This window comes from Exophiala oligosperma, assembly GCF_000835515.1.
Source record: "Exophiala oligosperma strain CBS 72588 unplaced genomic scaffold supercont1.2, whole genome shotgun sequence".
Taxonomy (NCBI): domain Eukaryota; kingdom Fungi; phylum Ascomycota; class Eurotiomycetes; order Chaetothyriales; family Herpotrichiellaceae; genus Exophiala; species Exophiala oligosperma.
In genome coordinates this window covers 3,707,532-3,729,594 of record NW_015622819.1, presented here as the reverse complement: position 1 = coordinate 3,729,594, position 22,063 = coordinate 3,707,532, and the positions used below count along the sequence as shown (strand labels likewise).

Sequence of the window (22,063 nt, the reverse complement as noted above, 5' to 3'; positions counted from 1 at the left end):
CCAGATCCTAGACTGTTCCCTCTTCAGATAATTAGCTACTCGTTCTAATTCTTGTATTTGTTTGTCTTGCTCTTTCCTCTATCACACACGTTCAGACTGCAGGCCAGTCCTCAAATGTAATGCATATTCCCGCCCGCCATCACCATCGACACTCGTTCCGACCCAACATTCCTACCAAGTCGTACCACCCAAAGATCAGCGGCCCGACTTCTGTTGATATCCTGGGAGAACGATACCTGGGTCTCTGCGGACACCTCTGCGACTCGATCAATTGCCCTGACATTGCTGGAGGTTCTCTGATGGACCGGCGGGTCCCAAAGACTCACCATGCACAGTGTTCAGCGACATTTTGGCAAGTACATGAGGAGGAGTGCAGATGAGCAACAGATCTCCGTTCTACTTAAAGATTTCGAAGAGGCGGACCGTCTACTGACCAAGGTATGACCGGCCATTCAAAAAGAGAGGATGTTCGACGACTCATTAACGTGTCCAAGGTCATTGAATCCTCCAAACAATGGCGAGAAGCCTGGATCGCCATTCTCACCCACCAACACCGTATGTTCGAGGAGTTCGAGCTCCTTTATGCCCCGATTGTTGGCGCCAGTGAAGATTATCAAGGCCATGTTGCAGTCCTCACCCCCGAGCATCTCGTCGGAAGAACCAACCGGATCAGGATGGAGTCCTCGGATTTGAAGAGGGATTTAATAGAAGATCTTGCCCATGTCGAGGACAAGTTGATCCAGCCGGCTCAGAGTGCCAAAGATAGTCTTCACACGATGAGGAAGACAATCAAAAAACGAGAAGATCGGAAGCTGGACTATGAAAGATATCAAAGCAGAGTCGAGACGGCTCAGAAAAAGGCAAAGCGTTCAGAGAGAGAAAATGCAGCACTTGCAAAGTCCCAGTCTGATCTTGCTTCAGCAACAGAAGCATACGCTGCCGCCGACGAGAACCTAAGGAACTGTCTACCACGGTTACTCCAATCTGTCTTCTCACTGCTACCGCATTTCCTCGCCACTCTCATCAACATCCAGAACAGCTTACTCGGGCATTATTACACATCACTGCACGCATATTGCACAGAAGAGGGCTTTCCTTCTCCGAGTCCACCCATGGATGAAGTCATCAGGCTGTGGGACGATGCCTTCAAGCCTGTACAACGGGAGATCGAATCTTTTGCACTCCTGGCCAACGGAAAAGCCATCAAAGCGTCAATGTCTCAGGAGAACGGACATCCACCTGCCAACGGCTATCGCCGCCCCAGCGCCAACTCGTCCTTTGCTCGTGGACAGTCTGTCTCACCTGCCAGGGCACTTCCACCTTCTCCATCTTTTGAGATCAAGCCAAAGATTTCTTCGTCTCCTGCGCCATCGACCTTACTAAGCCCGACAACTCCTATGGAGGCTACACCGTCGCCTTCGCACTCAGTGTATCAGACACCAATGTCTTATTCCCCAGCTGGACCCCACACGGATTATTTCTCCCGAGAGCGTCAGCCTTCGACAACGTCTGTTACATCTGCGACTTCCATCGCACAGAAAAAGCGCCCTCCACCCCCTCCACCACCACGGTTGCCGTCGCAGCAGGCAATTTTTGTGACGGCACTGTACGATTTTGACGGACAAAGCGAAGGTGACCTCGCTTTTCGAGAAGGAGATCGAATCAGGGTTCTCAAGAAAACGGAAAGCACAGACGACTGGTGGCAAGGGGAGCTTCGAGGAGCCCAGGGGCCTTTTCCTGCCAACTATTGCCAGTGAATCTAGCTTGCATCACAAATGGATGAGGAGCAATCAGTGTAGCTCTCTTTGTTTGTTTTTGAGACGAGTAGTCGGGCGATGGTCAAAACGGCCAGAACAAACGATTGGATCAAGGATGAGAAGGGGGTTGATTTGGCGATGAGAATGAAATAAATGACCTGGTTTAGCATCGGGATTCAGCATGAGCAAAGGTATCGGAAGCATTGTAAGTTATCGAAATATACCCCAAATCAAAAAGAGAAGTCTATTAAATGAAATCTGTTTCCTCTTGTCTTCGTCATGATATCTGTTGAGGTGACCAAATCATTGTTTCCATCTAGTGTACTCTTGTACAAGTCCCACTTCTGGTATTCACTTGACACCCCCCTCGTCTTCACTCTTCCTCGAGCCAACCAACCGACGAGTACTAAAAAAAATAGAAAAACTCTGCCGAAACAAAAAGTTTGGAGGTTCGAAGCCCAGACCTGGCTTCTTCTTTACTTATCCCGACTATGATCACACTGTCATCCCCTCGTACCTTGGTCAAGGGATGCTCCAGTCACATCATGGAAACCTGCCGACTCCCAGTTTAATCCACTAAGGCTAGGTCTCCAAGGATAAGCCCAACCTCCGAACCATTGGGCCAAAGTGGCGGTTCGACGTGGTGAGTGCTTACTAGTGGCCATCAAGGCTGTCCTTTGTTGGAGAAAAGTTCACTCATCAAACCCATATACTCTGGAATAAAATGGCGGATCACTGAGTGAATCACCAAGTGAATGAATTCTTGGTATGAGCAAAGTCGGGTAGGTGTGTATATACACCCTGTTCAACAATTTTCCTTTGCCCTCTCTGGAGGCACCGCACTTCTTGCGTGCACCACCGGGCACACTGGATCATGAGAGTCTCAGTCGGGCAGTCATTGATCGGCCCAACTGCTCACGGCGGGCCTCCAAGTCTTCAAGATGCCTCAGCGATTCCTCGGAGCCACTCTTGCTGGGAGAAGGCGGCATTTCCTGCCGATCACGTCTCATTCCTGCCCCGAGGCATCTGCCTTTTCCCAATTACTGACAACCGTCACCCCTTTCGGTTGCTCCACTTCAACCGGCTCTGCTTCTTCGACGGTCAAGCCGGGGAGGACTAAGCGAGGATGGGGGGTGACGCCCAGCTTGGCTGCCTCCTCGACCGTGAACGTTGCAAAAATGTCTTGTTCATCAATGACACCCAATCCTGGAACGGGAAAGAGCCGATTCAGAACATAATGCACCAGAAACGACAGTGCGAACCCTTCGACGTACGCGAGGTAGAATATCTCCTGTGCCCCTTTTGGTACGTGAATGGAAGGGTTGACGGCGTTGATGAAGCCTGGAAGGGCGGGGGCGATACCGATCAGCCACGAGACGTACGCCCGCCAGTTGAACCCACGGTTGTACCAGTAAATAGAGGAATCGTCCGCGGTGTACAGGTCCGAGAGCTTGAATTTCCGACCACGAATCACCCAAAAGTCGCACACCATCATGCCGACCATGGGTCCCAGGAACACCGAGTAGCCGTCGAGGACGTTGATGAAGGTGTTGGCAGTGTCGGCCAGCTGCCAAGGGTTGATCGCGATACCCAACACGAACGTGATGACGGCCCCGCGACGGATGTTGATCCACCGTGGGAACAGGGCGGCGAGGTCGAATCCTCCCGGCCACGCGTTGTCGACGGTGTTGATGCTCAGTTGAGAGACGAAGAACCCCAGACCGGCGAAGAAGGCCCCCGCGCGGGATCTGGCGGTGTACCCATCCTCCATCCAGCGTAGGGCGAGCTCGGCGGGAGACCAGAGCAACTCACCTCCGTATATCTTCTGGGCGGCGGACGTGGTGAGGGTTCCCATGAGAGTGACCAGAGCTCCGACGATGACGGTGGAGTATATCTGACCTGGGATTTGAGCTCCGGGAGTCTTCGCGAACCGGTTGAAGTCGCTCTGGTTGGTGAGTGACACGGCGATTGACCCTATGACCGTGGTTATGCCGCGGATGACAGCCCAAGCCTTTTCGCTCGTCGTGGTCAGCGTGCTGTTCGCCGCCAGCAACGGTCCTCCACCGCCAGCGGTCGCCAGAGCCCAAACGGTCACTGAGAACATGGTGACCGCCGTGAGGATGTTGGCCCATCTGAAGAGTATGGCCGTCCGCTCGGGTGAAATCAACAAGCAAGGAAATTGAAAGCAGAGAAACACGACAAAGCCAACGAATTGCTGGGTCGTCATGTGAGCACTGGCCGGGAACGTGTTGGGGATATGTCTGTAGCCAGAAAACATTGCATAGAGCATGACTCCGGTCATTTGACCGCCGATCCAGGCTTGAACTCCGTACCATACCAGGCAGAGCATTATCCTCTGGGCTAGAGCAAGGTACGACCCTCTCAAGCCCCAGACTGCACGGTTTCCCACAGAGAAGCCAACGTGCCACACTGCTCCCCACCAGCCGTTGGCAATGGCGACGCCGGCGATCAGAAACTTGATGGCCGCCAGGAATTAGTCTGTTTGTTCCACCGTCAGGTATTGAGGGCATTTTGCTCACCTTTGCGATGATTGTTACAATCATCGCCTCCCAAACACTGAGGCCTAGTGAGATCAATGAGCTGGCGGTCTGCCAACCGACAGTGTTTAATTGGATGACGGCCCAGAATCCTAGGAACCCCCATACCGTCCATGTACGTCTCGATGGAGGGAGCGGCGCAAGATCACGATTGTTCCAAGGCGTAGCTGTCTGTCCGCCTAAGTTCTCGTCGACGGGGACTTCAAGCTTCTTACTGAGCCTGGAGGCTCGTCTGCGGATAGAATCCATGGTATCGCCCGGGTCAAGTTTTCAACCGTGGATGGCAGTCTCACACGGCATCTGCGAATATTCGAACATATATGAATATGCCATGATCAGGGCGTCCTTGAGCTCCTGATATCAGCAAGTCGGGGAGGATGTCAATCCGGCCATACGCCGTACCGCCTACATACCTGGACTCACGTTGTCGACAATCGCTATTTCAGGAGTATCATCGCTGATCTCCATATCTGTTGTATAGCGGTTTGCCCGATGGTTGATAAGGAGAGCACCCGTGGAAATGACTGGACAATCATACATTGCAGGGGTGGGCTCACGGCCGCCGATGGCCAGAGTAGCCCGCGGCAGACATTTGGTCGTGCCAAATGGTAATGGAGCATTGTCATCACATCGGACTTCCGAGATGATGAATGGTAGCACACAAGATGCCAAATAAGCTGTTGGCGTTCGTGCTGAGTGTATGATAGACACGATCAAAGGGGAAGGAGAATATGCACCGCATTCGACTCCGCACAGCAAAATGCCAGGCGTTGTACGAGGCCATACCAGATGGATGTACGGAGTACAACTTGTGTGGAATGATAAGCACAAGGCTGCGGGCTCAGGGCGCCTACCTCCGTCCCCCGCAGCTCTCAGGGTGCCTTTACTTCTGTGGCACCCCCAACTTCTGAAGTATAGTTGCAGAGTCTTCCTGGATGGTACTGGTGTCACTCAATATACATCATTTGTAATTTCCGAATCACCAGCAACAGTCGTTGAAATTATGTCTGTAGTTGAGACCAAGACAGAGGCTGAAGACCCACTTGTGATCAGGCTTCAGAATGGCCAAACCCTCCATGTCGAGTCGAACGAGGCGATTGATGCTGACGAGATACCCATCATCAATGTAGCAGGCATCTATAGTGACAAGCTGGAAGACCGACAGGCTGTGGCGGAAAAGGTGCGGGAAGCCGCCCATCGCATTGGCTTCTTCTATGTCGTCAACCACGTGAGTATATATTCGACATGGCATTTCGTCCTGCTGAGTGTCAAAAGGGTTTCGACTCTCGCCTTACAGAGGGAGTATTTGAGCAGGCCAGGTGTTTCTTCTCATTGCCAATGGAGAAGAAAATGGAAGTCGACACAAACCTTCTCCCAAAGGAATACTTAGGCTATCATTCCATGGCAAGTTATAACAGAAACGGGAGAAAACACAATGGTGAGCCTGACGCAAGAGGGTAAAAAGGAGACTGGTATCAAAGAAAGGACGCTGATGACTGCATGAAGACCTTAGCGAGGCATTCAACCTGGCATATGCGGCTGATCAGGACCCGGAAAATCCAGACAATGATCGGGGGAGTTCCATCTGGCCAAGTGAACTTCCAGGGTTTCGAGAAGGATTGTACGCATATCATACACCGATGCTGCAATTCGCACGTAAAATGGCCCAGATTTTCGCTCTGGCGCTACACCTCCCCGAGAGTTATTTTGACAAGTGGACGAGACTGCCTGAAGCCGGGTTGAGAATTCTCCATTACCCAGAACAAGAGGCGTCAGTCGATGACCAAAATGGGATCGGTGCGCACACTGATTTTGAATGCTTCACGATCGTGAACCAGGACATGTCTGGAGGCCTGGAAGTTTTGAGCAAGTCGGGACGATGGATCCGCGCAAAACCAGTGCCCGATTCGTTCGTAGTCAATATCGCCGACTGTTTCATGAGGCAGACTAACGATTACTTTGTCTCGACTGTACATCGAGTGATCAACAAATCTGGGAAGGAGAGATACTCGATCCCTTTCTTTTTCGGGATGGACAGGAACATGGTCATGGAACCAATTCCTTCCTGCATCTCGGAGGAGAACCCGGCCAAGTATCCGGTCATAACGGCTGGGGAGTACTATCTCTGGCGCGCGAAGAGGGCGAAGCAGGGTGACAACACAGATTGAGAAATGGCATATTGGATGGAGTGATGTGAGGATTGGAAGCGGTGTATTGGTTCTGTTTGAGCTTCTTGGGTGAAGAAGGGTAGAGTTTTGTCTGACAAGAGTATTTACACTTGTTTTCACCTAAACTTGATCGACATTGATAGTCAGACACCCGAACAATATCATCGGGAAAAAGTCTTGGGAAAGCTTGATTAACACGTCGTCGAGTCTCCTTTACAGTAGAAGCTGCAATAAATCGTTCCTTCAGCACAGTACACGTTTGCCATATCAGTGGCTCACTTCATACATCAGTGATGGAGAAAGTCATTGTCAGATCCAATGTCTTTTATCAAGCTGTTCTGCTAGGCCAAACTATACGCGTCCTTGAGTCAACCTCATGTGGCCAGAACGCGGAAATCATCAACGTTCCTTCTGTGAAGGAAATAAATGATCAAATCTTCCCTGGTAAGCATGCTGTGGATGTACCTGGAGGCTCATATTGACAGCTGTCCTTCAGATCTGAACGTTTCGTGAGCTTGAGCCGAAGAGACGCTGGGTCGTCGTTGTCGTCGCTCAATCATAAAGACATGGACGAAATGTGCCTTTCTCGCAGCAACACCAGATTTGAAGGCCAGATTGTGCCGCCTTCACTCACTCATGCTCACATCACCAAAGAATGAGTGACAACCACAAGCTTGGTGTTTCGAAAATGGTCTCCTCAGAATCAGACTTACTTCACTGCTCGACTGAAGCAACCTCACATTCTTCCCATCCCAATTACAAAACCAGAACCCTCAGCTTTTTGCACCGTCTTCTGGCTCAGCAGCGTCCGCTCGTTTCTCCTTGGTGTTGCTGGACACAACTGCTGTCATTGCTAGGAATTCTCTTCGCCAAAGCGGGCTTCATTGATTGTAGTCGATTTCAATCCTCTGCCTTTGACCGAGCCAGATCTCACTTCAGTCTCACTTGCGCTGAAAGCTGACTAGCACGTGAATTTGGAAATATCAGGGCGGTGAGAGGTCAATTCACCTCTCTATTTCCGGTTCACTTGTGTCGACCAACAACAAGAAGCTAGGACATTCCCCTAAAAGGTCGGCTCCCAACCAGACTCTGCTTACAGGTACTTGACACGGTGCTGTTGTTTCCCATCTCGGTCGCTTCGGAGAATCAAGAGATATTGATCTCGATTTCAAGCAAACAGGCTATTCACAGAATAGACACGATCCAGTCATGTCTAGCCACAGGTACAGAAATGACCAGGCCGCTACCCTTCAAGACTTCTCTAACAGAAATAAGCCTTGCTTTTAGGCCCCGTCAGGAACCCCTCGAAGTTCAAGGTCAAGAGCAAACTCGGAGAGCTCTCGCAGATCTATTGCGCAAGCATTCCTCGTCTCCTCATGACTCTATCAGAGTGAAATTCCGAAACTTCAGTGATTACCTCTCAACAGTTGGAGCGGGCGAGCACAAGTTACAGGAGCAAATCAGACTGGCAGAGACCGCACCCATTGAATCATGTAGCCTCATGCTGACGAAGCGCGCAAACAGAAATGTTCAAGAATTCAATGCCTTCTTCCGTACGCCTCCCTGGTACCGTGGCAAGCTTCAGGCCGGCGACAAGGCACTTGTGTCTCTTTATTTGCCGAACGGACGGCGCGAGCGTTGGCTGATGCGAGTCATCGAACCACCTCATTATGCACGGGCTTCTGAAATTGTAGCAGTGCTCTCACCAGCACCGGAATGGCGTGGCGGTGATCAAATCAAGCCTATCACGCCTCCTCCACCCAAATTCACAGGCCGCGAAGAACTTGACTGGATCCTAAAACAGACAGGCATACGAGCTAGGATCGCGCCAGAGTTTCGTCACAGCCTTTGGTATTACATCACGAGAGCTTCAGAGGAATTATTTCACCGCTCTTGTCAGGTCTCTATTGATCCATTAGAAAAATCAGCCCTTGACTTCTTAGTGGGTAAATTCGAAGACTTGCGAGAAGTCAACATCTATTCAACACTCCATGACGAGTCCCTCGCGTCAAACGCGCTTATGGATCTTAACGACGGTCAGAAACAGGCAATCGAGATGGCGAAGAAGGCTCCAGGTGGATTTCTGATCTGTCATGGCGGCCCTGGCACCGGGAAAACGCACTTCATCATCGAGGCCGTGACTCCCTTCCTCAAGGACTCCGCAAAAAAGCACAAGCTGCTGCTAACTGCAGCTACCAACCGTGGAGTGGACTCGATGGCTTCCGCTCTCTCTGATCGATTGGAAAAGTTGTCGAAGGACGACTCTTCATTGAAGAGTCGCTATGTTCTACGTGTGCACAGCTATAAAACTGAGAAGGCCATTGTTATGAGGCAGGCGGAAAAAGACCGTCGGCGTAATTTATGCAAGAAGCCTGCCATCTCTACAAAGCCCGCTTCGGACCAGACCTCAGAAAACACGGATGCGACAGGTTCAATCTCTGCACATTGCGCAACCTTTTCCTCCAGCAAATTCGAGCTAGTCGACGACCACAGAGTCCAAAATATCAGTCTGTCTGTTGGGCAGAAAGTCTTGGAACTCCAAGGCCTCGTCAAGCCAATGCCCGAATCCAATCGTCCAAGCACGCCCGGAAAGTCCGAGGGTTTTGTCAGACTTTATAGGAAATACGGTGAGGGCATTCCATTGACGGAGCGCGAAAATACCAAGCTAGAAGAGTCACTCGATGAAGTCTTGGGTGCAGCTGTCCGAGGGGCCACAGCGTTATGTGGAACAGTTGGAGGCGCTGCTGAGTTCAACATTTCGAGACACTATTCCAATGCCGAGCTCATCATCATGGACGAAGCAGCTCGCATCCCAGAATTCGAAACCTGGACACTTTTCGCATTTTACCCAAAAGCTCTCGGTAAAATTATGGTTGGCGATCCTGATCAAATGGGGCCTCATATCGACGAATATGAGGAGGTCGAGCCTTACCATGAACAGTTGAGTATGTCTTTGCAAGAGCGATGCCAAGATGCAGGATTCGGATCAGCTTTCTTTACGATTCAGTATCGTGCCATACCAGAGATTGCAGACATATACAATCGAGCTTGCTACAAGAATCGTCTCTTGCATCACGAAACAACGAGCGTCGACCATCCAAATCGCGCCTTAGCTGATGCGTTAAAAAAGCATAATAAGGAGAAGTATGAATGCGACGCTTCGGTCGTTTTCTTCGAAATTCCATCGGCGATAGAATCAAAAGTCTACGGAACCTCAAAGGCGTGCGAACAATACGCAGCATGTGTAATCAATATTCTCGAGGATCTTCTCTCGGCCGATTTTGGAAGCGACGTCAGACCTTGCACAATCGCAGTTCTCACCCCTTACAGTGGTCAATTCAAAGTGCTTAGCTTGGCCAAAGACAAGATGCGAAAGACATACCCTGCAATTGAGAAAGTGATCATTGAAACCGTTGGCAAATCTCAAGGTATGCAATACGACATCGTCATTGCAGACCCGGTACTTGTCGACGGAAAGCCAAGATTTCTCACGCAGAAACGACTGAACGTGTTCCTTTCTCGTGCACGACATGGATTGTATGTTGTCGGAAGGTATCAAGTGTGGAGGGGAATGGATTGGGTAGAAGCTGAACCTCTCCAGGCTTTGGGTATGGCATTGTGGCAATATCGCGCGCCCTCGACTGTGCCAGTCCCGAGACAGTCAAAGTTCATCGATTCCGGAGTGTTCAGGTCCTAGGGACAACAATAAGAAGCTGAATACCAGCTCCTCGATTCATTCGCGCGTCAAAGCATAAGATATTGCAGGTCCCCAGAAAATTGCACATTCGGTGTTGAGCATGGCATGAATTTGACGAAGAACAGTCGGACGACTTCTACGCGAAAGGTTCGTCACGAACTTGGCTGTAACTTTGGCAGCTGAGATGCAGCATCAGAGCAAGCTTTTTGCGATTGTATGATTTTTGAGAACGAGACCGATCAAGGCATGGAGCTCATTCCAGACATCAATGACTCGGATGATCTGGTATAGAGGGGAAGCATGCCATCTGCAGGACATTACTGGACTCATTACGAATTGCCACATCGCCATTTCGGGGGGACCGGGGCCGGCCCCACTATGTTGATAAAGCACACGGAATGTCCCAGAACCGAGCATAATGGTCACTTATGACGTCATCTTTGGATCTAATGAGCAATGGATCAGGTAAGTTCGTACACCGCCCCTCAATTTTCTAATAATACCGCGACCAAGAAGTGTTCCAAGAGACATAGACCACTAACACCCTGAAGCCTAGTCCTCTAAGATTTTCAGACTCGAGTACATCAACATGTACGACCTTGTCGTAGTTGGTCATGGCATTGCCGGCCTCGCCGCCGCAGTATCAGCTGCAGAACTCTCGCCCTCAGCGCAGATAGCCGTGCTAGAGCATGCACCAGAGCATGCGAGCGGTGGAAACTCACGCTGGAGCCCTGCCAACATGCGAATGCCATCTGTCAATGAGGTATTACCAGGCTTCGTGGACGACATGGTGGCTGCAAGCGGAAGTGGTGGCGACCGCGCGTATTTCGAAAGGCTTACTAGCCAGGCCCCTGAAGCCCTCCAATGGCTCGAAAAGCAGGGGGTGCAGTTTCACGCCATGGACTATTTCTTGAAATCTTGGCCTAACAGGATCCAGCCTATTGGCAAAGGTGCTGCCATTGTCGAAGCCCTCAAGCAATCAGCCAAATCGAAGGGTGTCCAACTGGTGTATAATTGCCGTGCCCAGCGACTTCATCTTGGCCGAGGACAGGCCATAGTTGAGGCAGCTGATGGGCGACGAATCATTGCCCGGTCTGTTGTGCTCGCCAGTGGTGGGTTTCAAGGCAGTCCAGACATGCTGCGTACTCATCTTGGTCCTGGTGCGGAGACGTTGAGACCGATATCACCTGGGACGGCCTGGAACGCCGGCGACGGCATCCAGATGGCACTGGCCAACGGAGCCAAGGCCTCTGGCGATTGGAACGGAATGCACAGCGAAGTAATCGACCCACGGAGCAGTCAGCCAGCGCCACTGGTCCTCAATTACCCGTACGGGGTTGTGGTGAATCAGGAGGGAAAGCGGTTCGTAGATGAAGGTGCTGGACTCGTGCATGACACGTGGGAGCATCTTTCCAGAACCATACATTTTGACACACCGGGCCGCTTAGCCTGGGCAATTTGTGATTCCAGATTTTTTCAATTGGAGGACCATGATGCAGCTATCCGCTCCGATATGCCGCCGGTGACAGCGGACACGATTTATGGTCTGGCGGCACAGATGGGGGTGCCGGAACAGGCGCTTCTGAACACAATCTTAAACTACAATGCAGCCTGTAACGCAAACATGTCTGGCTTTACGGCGGGCCGGCTTGATAATCTCGCCACTACCTCAGGCTTGCAACCATCGAAATCGAACTGGGCTAGGCCGCTCGACGCTCCGCCGTATACCGCATTCCCCTTAGCCGCGGCCATTGTCTACACTTTCGGCGGCATTGCGACTGATGTGGAAGCGCGCGTTCTTGGCCAGAGAGGCATCATCCCTAATCTATATGCTGCAGGTGAGATTACTGGCCATTTCTACGACAAGGCTCCAAATGCAGTGGCCGTTATGCGGGCACTCGTCTTTGGACGTATTGCTGGCCTCAATGCCATAAGCTCCCATTAGACAGAGAGAAGTGTACCGTCTCCCTGGAGACTGGGCCTTTTACATCTAATACTATCCTCAAGCTGGTTGGATGATGGATACAGCGAACCCCCGAAATGGTTGGTCTAAAGGTACGCATTTATGACTTTTCACCCTTGAATAATGCGCTTGCATTTATTTGAATTAGCTGCCCTGGCCCAATTCAGCCTCCCTGCGGCTCAGTCGACTGCCTCTAGTCTATGGCGTTGCCGAAGTTAAAGGAAGGGTTGATTACTTTGCCTAGTGCAGTTAATGATGCTCAAACGGTGAACTACATATCTTGTTACTTCTTGCCTTCATTGTAATGGCCTGCTTCATATTCGTTTTATCATCTTTATTTAAATTCACTGAATAATAGCTATCGTACACGTGCAGCGTACGCAGGACAGTCAATTGTTTCCTTCTTATCCATTTACACCATCCCCGCCTTCAATCTCGCCATCGTGCTATTGTTCCTCCTAGCGGTCCAGTTTCTCCCACCCTACAACATGTATGGGAGATCAAGGGCGTACATAGACTCACTGATCTACATCAACATGGTGTGAGCTACCCTCCCCTTTTTACTTACTGATGTCGATATCAGGCCACGGCCCAGGGCAGCCTTCCCTCAACCCTCTTGGGGTACAGTTCTTCTCCAGCCTAGAAGGACTGGAGGTGGTGACATCAGGCAATCGACTGTTTCCATAGGGAGCCAGCGGGTTGTGTATCCTGATAAGATCCATCGGCAGGGTGGGCAATAGACCACCATGCCATCCTTTATGACACTGCTCATCCTCCGCGGCTGAACCGTTGCTGTCCGTCAAGGAACCGATACGTAATCCTACTCGGTTTTCGAGAAACTGCTGACACCATGAACAAGCTGACCCGCGCACACGCCCCTTTCCCCAATTACACAACTGTCTAACTTGGGCCTTGCCCGCCTCGGTCAGTTTGATATCTGTAATGCCGGTCGCCCTGCCCTCTTCGGACCATGTCGTCGCACCTACAACAAAGCGCACTTTGTCAAACATAAACACCACAATACCGAGATTCGGAACTTACCATGGCGGACAAGGAATATTCGGGGCTCCTGGCGGGACATTGTTGAAGTTGCTTTGAGCAACACAGCAGGAAGCCGTGGCAATACCGAAGCGCGACCAAGGTTGTTTGGACCATCGCACGTGATTCGCTTGGAGGTAGATCCATCAGGTGTCTAGGAATCCCCTTGTGATTGGGCCGCTTCCGACCTTTGTGGCGATGCCGAAGACAGTTGCTGGCGTGCGATATCGTCCACTTATATCAGCCGCCATGAGCAGCCAGCCGGACTCTTGTGGGCGGAGCCTAGCTCAGACCAATCGTCGCTTGTAGAAAGCTGCGGCTTCAGCCGGGAACAAATTTTAGAAGACTGTCTCAAGCGGATTTGGCAGGCAATAATTCAAGATATTGAAGTCAAGGCGATAGCTTAAACAAACCTTTGGTAGTACATATAAATGGATGTATTCATTATATAATAGCACGTATGTGATCTCGCCGCTGTCTGAGATATGTGATCTTGAGTCACGAATCGGGAAGCAGTTCCTGTTCGACCGGTGAACATCGGTTGTGACATGGTATCGAAGGATATCCAGTGATCACCACAAGATTGTGATCTCCAGCATCTTCGCAATTGCAGCACGTTGTAAGTAGTTCGATTGATCATTCCAACGTAGTGGATTCTTGATGTGGAGGCCACAAAAGAATGGCTTGAATGCTATCTGGTGCTGTCTTTTTGTGAAGACACAAATTCAGGCACTGACTGTGGTGACTTGCCGTACAGCTGAGTCTTGAAGATCTCGATGGTTTTGGTGAGGGCTTTGTTGGTCTCTTCCTGCTTTGTGAGTTGCGAGCGGAGGCATTTGATTGACTCGTTTGCATCTCTGAGTGCTTGATCTTTGCGTTGTCGACATGCGCGCTGAGAATCGCGATTCTGAGCTCGTCGGCGCTGGTCAGCATGTTAGTACTTGTATCAATAGAAGATCTGTGGTATTCTTCAGGCTCTATCCTCTATTCTTGCGAGGCTGGCACGTCCTAACATGTCCAAGGCAGAGCACTAATTGAATCCTTCTTCTCGGCCTTCGTTGTTCAAATCTCAGTGCTAACGACCCAGAGATGTCTCTTTCCATTCATTCACGTTTTGATCGCTCTTCTACCGTGTCCGTGTCCGACCGTGTCTCCTCGTACCGAGTTGACACATCTCCGCACTTTTCCTCATCCATCCCCGGCTGAATCTTTGTGGATTGAATTTAGCCGTGTCTCCGGACACGCAACGAAACATGGGACCTTCAACGGTCGTTTGAGTGCACTGTATCTCGTTCATTGGACAGACAACATAGGCATTGACCTCTAGCCTATACCGGGAACAGTTCGTCTACGATGATGATGATGATGATATTTACTTCAAGATGGAGAGGCTCTCTTCAGAACGAGGTATTAGCAGAACCTGATACAGTGGTGAATGCTCGACAACAACTACGTTGAAAACAAGATCAACAACAACAACAACGCCACCACCATGAACCTCATCAAAGTTGGAATCATAGGCTACGGCTTCTCGACCAAATGTTTCCATCTACCATTCATCCTGGCTCTACCTGATCGATTCAAAGTCACGGCATTCTTTCAGCGCTCGGAAGCTCCAGGGGATCCCCGGTCTGCCAAAAGGGGCACACACTGCACCGTCGACCATCCTGAAGCGAAACACTATCGTACGGCCGACGAGTTCTTCGCCGACCCGGATGTCCAAGTCGTGATTGTTTGTAGCAAAACAGACACTCACGCAGAGTATGCCGAAAAGGCTTTGTTGGCCGGAAAACATGGTACTACCAGACCCTCCCCTTTTCCTTCCTTCTTCTCATCTGGCATTTTGCTTCATGTATGTCACCATTGGGGGGAGCCAACGTGAACGGCTAATTTGTCCACCGAGGATCAGTCGTTGTCGAAAAACCATTCACCAGGACCACAGAAGAAGCCGACCGCATCATTTCCGTCGCCAGACAAACGGGATTGATATTGACGGTTTTTCAGAATAGGAGATGGGTATGATTGTTTTCTTTCTGCCTTTCCACTTCTACTGCTTGAAAATGTCCATCCCTGTTCTACACGTTCTGACCACCCCCGTGATGTTGTCTCTCTTCCGTAAAAATAGGACTCGGACTTTTTGACACTTCAACACCTCATTCAAAATGACGCATTGGGAGACGTCAAAGAAGTCGAAATTCATTATGATGTCGATTTCCCGTTTTGGATGAGAAATATGAACAAGAAGTTCTACACTCCAGGTGATGGTATGATGTTTGGTCTAGGTTAGTCAATCTCTCTCTCTCTCTCTCCCTCTCACACACACACACACACACACACATCCCATCCCATCCCACTACCTACCTTTGTCAGTCACAAGTCTAACAAATAATACTACTGTACAAAAGGAAGCCATACGATCGATCAAGCTCAACTCCTTTTCGGTCGTCCATCATCCGTGACATGTTTTCTACGTGTACTCCGTGGCATCGAAAGTGAAGTCGACGATTCATTCACCATGATTCTAGAATACGGTCCACCTCACAAGGACCTTTTGGTCACGGTCAAAACCAACATCGCTTCTTGCATGCAAGAACAATTGAAATATTTTGTTCGTGGGACAAAAGGGTCATATGTAAAGGTTTGTTTTTTTCTTTCATCGCCCATTACTCATTTACCATTTTCCACCATCACTTTTGAAAGACAGACATCAAGGACTAACGAGCTCCCCCCCCCCGGCCCAAATAATAGCATGGAACTTGTGTCCAAGAACAACAAATCTTTGACTCCTTATCCCCAAAAGATCCTCGGTTCGGTGTGGAACCTACCGGTCTCAATGGCACCCTCACCACCTCGTACTGTTTCGACGACGGCTCCCAAAATCTCGACTCGGCTTCGAAAAAGTACGTGGGAAGGTACCCCACACTCCGGGGACACTGGTTGGGATTCTACGAGAACCTGGCCGACGCGATCCAAAAGGAAACCAAAATCGCCGTCGAGCCCGGACAGTCTCGTGACGGCATCAGGACCATCGAGTTGGGGAGGATGAGCCACGCGCAGGGGAGGGGTGTGCCTTGGGCTTGATTGAAGAAACCCAGGGTATCACAGGCATGGTCTAGAGGCACGATGGAACACAACAAAGAAAGAGAAAGATTGTCAAGGTTTCGAGGGTTTTTGATTGACTGACCCATCCCCGGCATTTCGACTTGTATACCTCCAGTAGGTAGGCACGTACCCAGGTGTGTCTTTTTGAGACGGCAAAGAGGAAAAGAACATTTGTATACGAATACTTTCCCCGCCGACTCCAATAACTTACGCTGGCATCTGTGTGATTGCAACCAATTGTAACTGAAATTGCCTCGTACTCGTACCTGCTGGCCCAGCCGTACTGTGTTCTGTCGACTCCTGGAGAGATACATGATTGAATTTTGACCTCTCTTTCTCATCCTCGTTCTGCCATTTCAGATATACCTCGAGTGCCTAATCGATCCCCATTCCTGAATTCCAAACGACCCAAAACCCCCTCCGAGCAATGTGTGTGTATAAAAATTCAAGGGGAAATTACGCGCATGACCTCGACCCATAAAAAGCAAAACAAGTCCCAATATCCTTACTTTCCACCCATATCAACATCCCAACAGTCAAAAACGAACGTCGAAGCCCGACAACGCCATGCTTTGCAGAGTCCATGTCATAGCAGCCAAAGTTTCAGCCCATAGCCATGCCCGCTGAAGCAACAAACCATCCACAAAAGCCCTTCCCTAGTCAGGAAGTCCATCGCACTCCGTACTTTTTTGATCAGACCGTTGCCTTCTCATTTGCCATTTGCCAGCCCAAAAAACAATATGCCATGCTGTGCCAACTACCACTCTCTTTTCTCCCAACCCCGAGAATAACAGCAAAAACAAACCGAAACCCCCATGTGACTTTGACAAAATTGTCCCACTCTTACCCCTTTTGTACCCGCACAAATGTATTCCCAGACTGTCGGATAGTGTTCGTTCAAATCGTCGTCGATTGCGGTTGCAAAAATAAATGAGTTGTATATCCACAACTTGTGGGCTCCGAAGCGCACTGAACATGAGGTATTTCTTTTCCCATCCACACACACGATACGCGCTATGCAGAAAGCATCCTGAAGACACCGACATGCATAACAAAACACACACGCACACACGATTCACTCCATCCCCACAATTGTGCCCTGTACACCGAGGATATGCTGAATGCTGTCAACACAGCTCCCTATATACAGATCGTATCATCTTCTTGGTCGTGTCGTCATAAAAGTCGTTTAACCCCACACAGATGTTGTTCCGATCTTATTGGAACCCCAAACACCACTTCCTGTGCCCCAAGCCCCCATGCCCGAGTTTCCAGATTCTTTCTGATTGTTGACGTTTGAGTTGGCTGATCCAGATCGATCCGCGTTCTGTTCATTGGTCACAAACCCGTAGCCAAGAGAGGAGGGCAGAGGGGAGGTCGTGCGCTTGTTGAGAGATTGGCTCGGTGCTTGTTGACCACCTGGTCGGCTCCCGATAGGGCCCATTCCTCCTCCTGTTACGGGTGCTGTGGTGGATTTTGAGATGGTCCGTGAGTGAGAGCTTTCTTCTCCTGAAGGCGGCGTGGATACTTTGCCTGATGATGAAACTGCCGCATCCAGTCCTCCAAAACCAACTGATGGCTGCCCGACTGGGGAGCTAGCTTTATCACCTCGCGAGATATCAGTAGATTGAGAAACGCCTTCGCCTTGAGGACCTTGCCCTCCCATACCGAAAGGGTCGTTTCCTCGTGGTGACTGTCCACGCACAGCTCCAGGTGCGGTATCCGAGCCGGGACCGGCCTGATTCTCACCAAATGGAACCTGTCCCATGAAAGCTGAGCTTTCGCCACCGTAAAGTGCACGATGTTGGCGGGCAATTAATTCGCGTCGGCCTTCCTCACTCAGGGTACTCGGACTCATCGAGCGATCAGATTTATTGGATGACATCTCTGCCAACAAGCCTGTCGAAGGGTGAGTCGGACGAAAGGGCCTCTTCTCCGTCATTGTGCTTACTTCTATTGAATTGTTGCTCTTGGTGGTAATTGCGAAGTTCTCTTTCTCTTTGTGCGGCCATCCGTCTTTTTGCCTGCATCATTTGATCACCATCGTTATGGCGACCTTGATGTCTTTGGGATGCGTAAAAACTCTGCAGGTTGGAGCCTGGGTGAGGACGAGAAGGGTCGAAGTCGCCCATGGAATGGCGACCACCGTGGCCGCGGTGACCTCCTAACGCACATTGTCAGCAGACTGCTCTTGATTTATCTTGCGCAAAAAGCATACCAAACTCACCACCATGGCGTACGTTGGGTCCGGCCGGGTTTGGCCGAGACATGCCAGCGTAAAATTTACCACTCTTGACGAGGTTATCCATAGCTCGGTCCACCTCTGTGCTTCGGGTCAGAACCTCGTTTTGACGTGCATGTTGTATGATTATACCTTCAAATTGGGTGGCAAAGGCATTGCTATCCTCGTGCTGAGATGCAGAGCTTGCAGCTTCTGGGTTCTATCAGTATTTTCCCCAACATGTTTCTGCCTGCATATTTCACTGACCCGATCTTGATGGTGGTGGAGGCTGTTCCCAAGATGCTTGCCGTACAGGCGCCTGCCATCCTTGTGGCTCGTAGAACGACATGGTTTGTAGGAGGTAAATTTATGGACTTGTTGGCCGCGGGTAATGGGGCAACTCGTGGTATAAAGTTCCGGTCGGAAAGGCGCAATTGGCGTAACGAATATTGACAGAAGCAAACTATTCGAGAACCAATAAGTCTTATTGCACCTTCGACGGTCAAGACAAATGATATGGTACGCGACTGGCCAGATGTTTGGTACGAGTAGAAGGAGATATGCAAGTGGAATGGGAGAGGGGGTGGAACATGTGGTGTATTGTCTGGATGATTTTGGTGCGAAGGTTAGGTGGGGAGAGAAGTGATATTTTTCGAGGGATCGGCTGGATTCGAGCCAATGATGGAGACGGTGGAATCGGTCGAATTGCCCGAGGCACCACGGGGAAATGAGGAACGAAGAATAAGGTGTCGACCGAGAACTTACAGTTAGAGGGGGGGAAGTCCGCTGACAGACCGAGATGGTCGTATGATGCGCAGAAGTCGAAAACAAAAGGCCAACAGAGCCTGTACCGCTCGAGATGGCAGCAGGCGACACGGAGGAAGGGAGGGAGGAGGAGGAGAAGGAGAGGGACTCGAGATGAAGGTATGTAATCGAGGTGCGTGAGAGGAGATGAGAAAAAAAAAGTTGGGATGGGACCTCCATTGGTGGAGAAGCGCGGTGGGAGAGGAAATTCGAAGGTGGAAGTGGAAAGGGAAGGGAAGAGGATCCCGGTCTGATGGGCTCGCGCTCATTGCTCCGTACTCCATACGGATATTCACTCAAGACTGAAGAATGAAGAACGAATAATACTCGCTGCTCGCCATTCATCAATCAGTGCGCACTCCAAACCTCCAGCTATACACTCACAGACCACCGGCGCGGTAGTTCTCCCTCCATACTCCCCATGCTAAAGTCGCGCTTACCGTGTTTTTGCCTCCTACACGAACGAGCTGAGCTGCAGGAGCACTCACAATGTATGTGTCTGTAAGATGTTATGCATGCGTGCGTGCATTACACCTCAGGCCTCCTCATGCCCGAGAAATTGCGCAATGACACTCTGTAGGCACTGTCACATTGGGTGCGAACACCAACCTGGGACGGGACACCCACGAGCCTAAAGAATGACCGGTTGCAGTAGGTCGCTAAGCGGCATCGCTAGGCAGTAGACTGTCGAGTCGTCTCAACCTTGGGCTCTTCGACTCGACTGTCGATGCTGTCAGCCGAGCTATGGCATTGGAGGGCAGAATAACCTTTGCTAGAACCCTTGATGCTCGACAGCCACTGGGATGCTTCGTCGACGCATGCTGTGCCCTTTGATGAGGCTCAAATCAATGCCCGAGGTCTTACGGAGTACGAGTACAAAGTAACAATGTTGGCAAAGCCACGGAAAGGGTTGCCAGGATGTGCGCGCATCCAGCCGGCGAGCCGTTTTTGCCCACTGCCTACCCGGGTCTTCCCAGAGCCTAGGGGAGCTTGAAGAGCACCATTTGTCCTCGAAGCAAACACAAGAGCCCTTCGCTAATGGACTATTCGCCGCGTGTTCGCAGGTGGGGAAGACGGTGGTGGGCAGCGTCCACACTTCTGTTTGTTCAAATTTCCTAATTTGAGGTCGACTCCGAGTCGATCGTCTGCAACCTACCGTTGCCTACATGTCGGGCCATGCATGGATGACACTTTTTCGAGAACCTGGAGGCGCACAAGTACCATGTTACAGAATCCGTGGCCGAGATATATATGATGGTATGATCCTTGCAGTATGCTGCGACTGCCCACTCGAAGGCTGTCTGGTTATAACTATATTACGGACTTCTGTTATAACTACGGAGTACAACGAATCTCCAATTTCGTTCACGTACCGAGGTGCGTTCTGCTTAGCAGCCGCGTCTTCCGAAGCGCACTGCTCGAGACGGCTGTATCTACCTACGGAGTACTGTATCTCGATTCCAGGCCTCTAGGCATCACAATCACATTCAGCTTGCAAAATTGTGACGACGATGATGCATGGTTTGTGATGTAACTACATGGCGACTATGATGAATAATTCAAGCCAATACGAAGTCAAGGCCACACACCCGCTCATCGCCTCTTGCATCAGACTCTCAGCATGGAAGACCAGGGATGCCCCGGAAAATATACGGCTGTCGGTGCGCAATCTTACATGGCCTGAAGATGATCTCGCTGTCCGTCCAATAACATGACTGTCCTACTAGTGGTTGTGGGATCAGCCTGACGCATTGGCTTTTTGCTTCTATTTCCTCTGTATTCTTGTCTGTTTGAAAGCAAGGTACTTTGGCAAATGGACGCAGTGGCCACCGTGACAATCTTCAGTGCCTTGCCCCATGCGTCGGGCGTTTCATGAGGTCCATGAAGAATTGAGCCCTGCAATAATGCTACAATACCGCAATACTGCAACATTTTTGTGACTGATTTTGTCCTTGCAGGGAAGACCGTGTTGATTTAAACGATAGCGGATCATGATGGTCAAAAATATAGCCATGACCCTCCCTCGTGTTACTCGGTTCGCATGAACGAAACACTGGGACCCATTCTTCATTTATAACACTCGGTATGGAGTAACGAGACCACATATTATGTGCTACGAGATACACAGTAACTTCATGCGTACTACCTCGTGAGCGCAGGACCTCCAGGCCTTATGACCGCAGCTACAAATGCATATGTTTTAATACACCACGACCTCTGCATTGCTCAACATTCAGATTTGCCGTGGACTTAGGTATCCTTACCAAAAATTGCTCCAGCACTCGTTGAGTGACAAACTATAGGTTTTGCATTGTGCTATCCCCGTACGTCGTAAACACATGCGTCTTGCAATGTACCTATAAGGCCGTGAGACACACGAGGTCGTAGATGGAGGCTACACAAACGAACGACCTGTCGAATGAACATCGTATGCTATGTACACAACTGTATTCCGTAGAATCGTACCAATTCCAAGCTTCGCCTCCGGAGTAGAAAAAGTGCACGTGCGACAGTGGTACACAGATCTCTATCAACCTTCTAGGAGAATATCGTCCCTTGATAACAATAGATGGTCAAAAGGGGAAAGCTATTTGAGATCATGTCGTCGCGGGAAGGCTCGAGCTGATTTCTTTTCAAGGAGCGATGCATTATTTTGAGAAAGGCGGAGCTGTATCGTTCAGGCTATAAATGGAATTGCTCATTAGGCCATGGTGGTAAGATAGCCACCGTACATTGATTACAATGACAAACCTGT

At 50.3% G+C, this 22,063-nt stretch overlaps 9 protein-coding genes across 11 annotated transcripts; 6 read left to right on the top strand and 3 right to left on the bottom strand.

Moving 5' to 3' along the window:
* The first annotated feature begins 2 nt into the window (after positions 1 to 2).
* On the top strand, positions 3 to 2,035 carry PV06_02708 (uncharacterized protein). The gene is made up of 2 exons (XM_016403427.1): positions 3 to 438; positions 495 to 2,035. Exons 1-2 carry the CDS (start codon positions 328 to 330, stop codon positions 1,755 to 1,757), a joined length of 1,374 nt encoding a protein of 457 aa, XP_016267324.1. The 5' UTR covers positions 3 to 327; the 3' UTR covers positions 1,758 to 2,035.
* A 582-nt stretch (positions 2,036 to 2,617) lies between these two features.
* PV06_02707 (uncharacterized protein) lies at positions 2,618 to 4,564 on the bottom strand (the record flags this gene model as incomplete). Its single annotated transcript, XM_016403426.1, has 2 exons — positions 2,618 to 4,233; positions 4,298 to 4,564. The coding sequence occupies 2 exons, from the start codon at positions 4,562 to 4,564 to the stop codon at positions 2,764 to 2,766; spliced, it is 1,737 nt and encodes a 578-aa protein (XP_016267323.1). The 3' UTR covers positions 2,618 to 2,763.
* A 754-nt stretch (positions 4,565 to 5,318) lies between these two features.
* PV06_02706 (uncharacterized protein) lies at positions 5,319 to 6,483 on the top strand (the record flags this gene model as incomplete). The annotated part of the gene is made up of 3 exons (XM_016403425.1): positions 5,319 to 5,543; positions 5,591 to 5,753; positions 5,822 to 6,483. 3 exons carry the CDS (start codon positions 5,319 to 5,321, stop codon positions 6,481 to 6,483), a joined length of 1,050 nt encoding a protein of 349 aa, XP_016267322.1.
* A 1,231-nt stretch (positions 6,484 to 7,714) lies between these two features.
* On the top strand, positions 7,715 to 10,180 carry PV06_02705 (uncharacterized protein; the record flags this gene model as incomplete). The annotated part of the gene is made up of 1 exon (XM_016403424.1): positions 7,715 to 10,180. The coding sequence occupies one exon, from the start codon at positions 7,715 to 7,717 to the stop codon at positions 10,178 to 10,180; it is 2,466 nt and encodes an 821-aa protein (XP_016267321.1).
* A 589-nt stretch (positions 10,181 to 10,769) lies between these two features.
* PV06_02704 (precorrin 3B synthase CobZ) lies at positions 10,770 to 12,125 on the top strand (the record flags this gene model as incomplete). The annotated part of the gene is made up of 1 exon (XM_016403423.1): positions 10,770 to 12,125. The coding sequence occupies one exon, from the start codon at positions 10,770 to 10,772 to the stop codon at positions 12,123 to 12,125; it is 1,356 nt and encodes a 451-aa protein (XP_016267320.1).
* A 340-nt stretch (positions 12,126 to 12,465) lies between these two features.
* On the bottom strand, positions 12,466 to 13,280 carry PV06_02703. 2 transcript variants are annotated; one of them, XM_016403421.1, is made up of 3 exons: positions 13,185 to 13,280; positions 12,712 to 13,125; positions 12,466 to 12,664 (listed from the first exon to the last, which is right to left on the bottom strand). In XM_016403421.1, exons 1-3 carry the CDS (start codon positions 13,222 to 13,224, stop codon positions 12,573 to 12,575), a joined length of 546 nt encoding a protein of 181 aa, XP_016267318.1. In that variant the 5' UTR covers positions 13,225 to 13,280; the 3' UTR covers positions 12,466 to 12,572. The 2 variants fall into 2 exon arrangements, with proteins under 2 accessions (XP_016267318.1, XP_016267319.1); XM_016403422.1 differs by having other exon boundaries at positions 12,466 to 13,125.
* Positions 13,281 to 14,673: 1,393 nt separating this feature from the next.
* Positions 14,674 to 16,262, top strand: PV06_02702 (uncharacterized protein; the record flags this gene model as incomplete). The annotated part of the gene is made up of 5 exons (XM_016403420.1): positions 14,674 to 14,977; positions 15,091 to 15,197; positions 15,307 to 15,467; positions 15,591 to 15,819; positions 15,930 to 16,262. 5 exons carry the CDS (start codon positions 14,674 to 14,676, stop codon positions 16,260 to 16,262), a joined length of 1,134 nt encoding a protein of 377 aa, XP_016267317.1.
* On the bottom strand, positions 16,211 to 19,493 carry PV06_02701. Of its 2 annotated transcripts, XM_016403419.1 has the most exons (6): positions 19,270 to 19,493; positions 18,772 to 18,967; positions 18,658 to 18,717; positions 18,511 to 18,606; positions 18,235 to 18,447; positions 16,211 to 18,182 (listed from the first exon to the last, which is right to left on the bottom strand). In XM_016403419.1, exons 2-6 carry the CDS (start codon positions 18,851 to 18,853, stop codon positions 17,473 to 17,475), a joined length of 1,161 nt encoding a protein of 386 aa, XP_016267316.1. In that variant the 5' UTR covers positions 18,854 to 18,967; positions 19,270 to 19,493; the 3' UTR covers positions 16,211 to 17,472. The 2 variants fall into 2 exon arrangements, with proteins under 2 accessions (XP_016267316.1, XP_016267315.1); XM_016403418.1 differs by having other exon boundaries at positions 18,772 to 19,493.
* Positions 19,494 to 19,785: 292 nt separating this feature from the next.
* On the top strand, positions 19,786 to 21,144 carry PV06_02700 (uncharacterized protein). The gene is made up of 2 exons (XM_016403417.1): positions 19,786 to 19,799; positions 19,889 to 21,144. The coding sequence occupies exon 2, from the start codon at positions 20,475 to 20,477 to the stop codon at positions 20,778 to 20,780; it is 306 nt and encodes a 101-aa protein (XP_016267314.1). The 5' UTR covers positions 19,786 to 19,799; positions 19,889 to 20,474; the 3' UTR covers positions 20,781 to 21,144.
* The last annotated feature ends 919 nt before the right edge of the window (positions 21,145 to 22,063 follow it).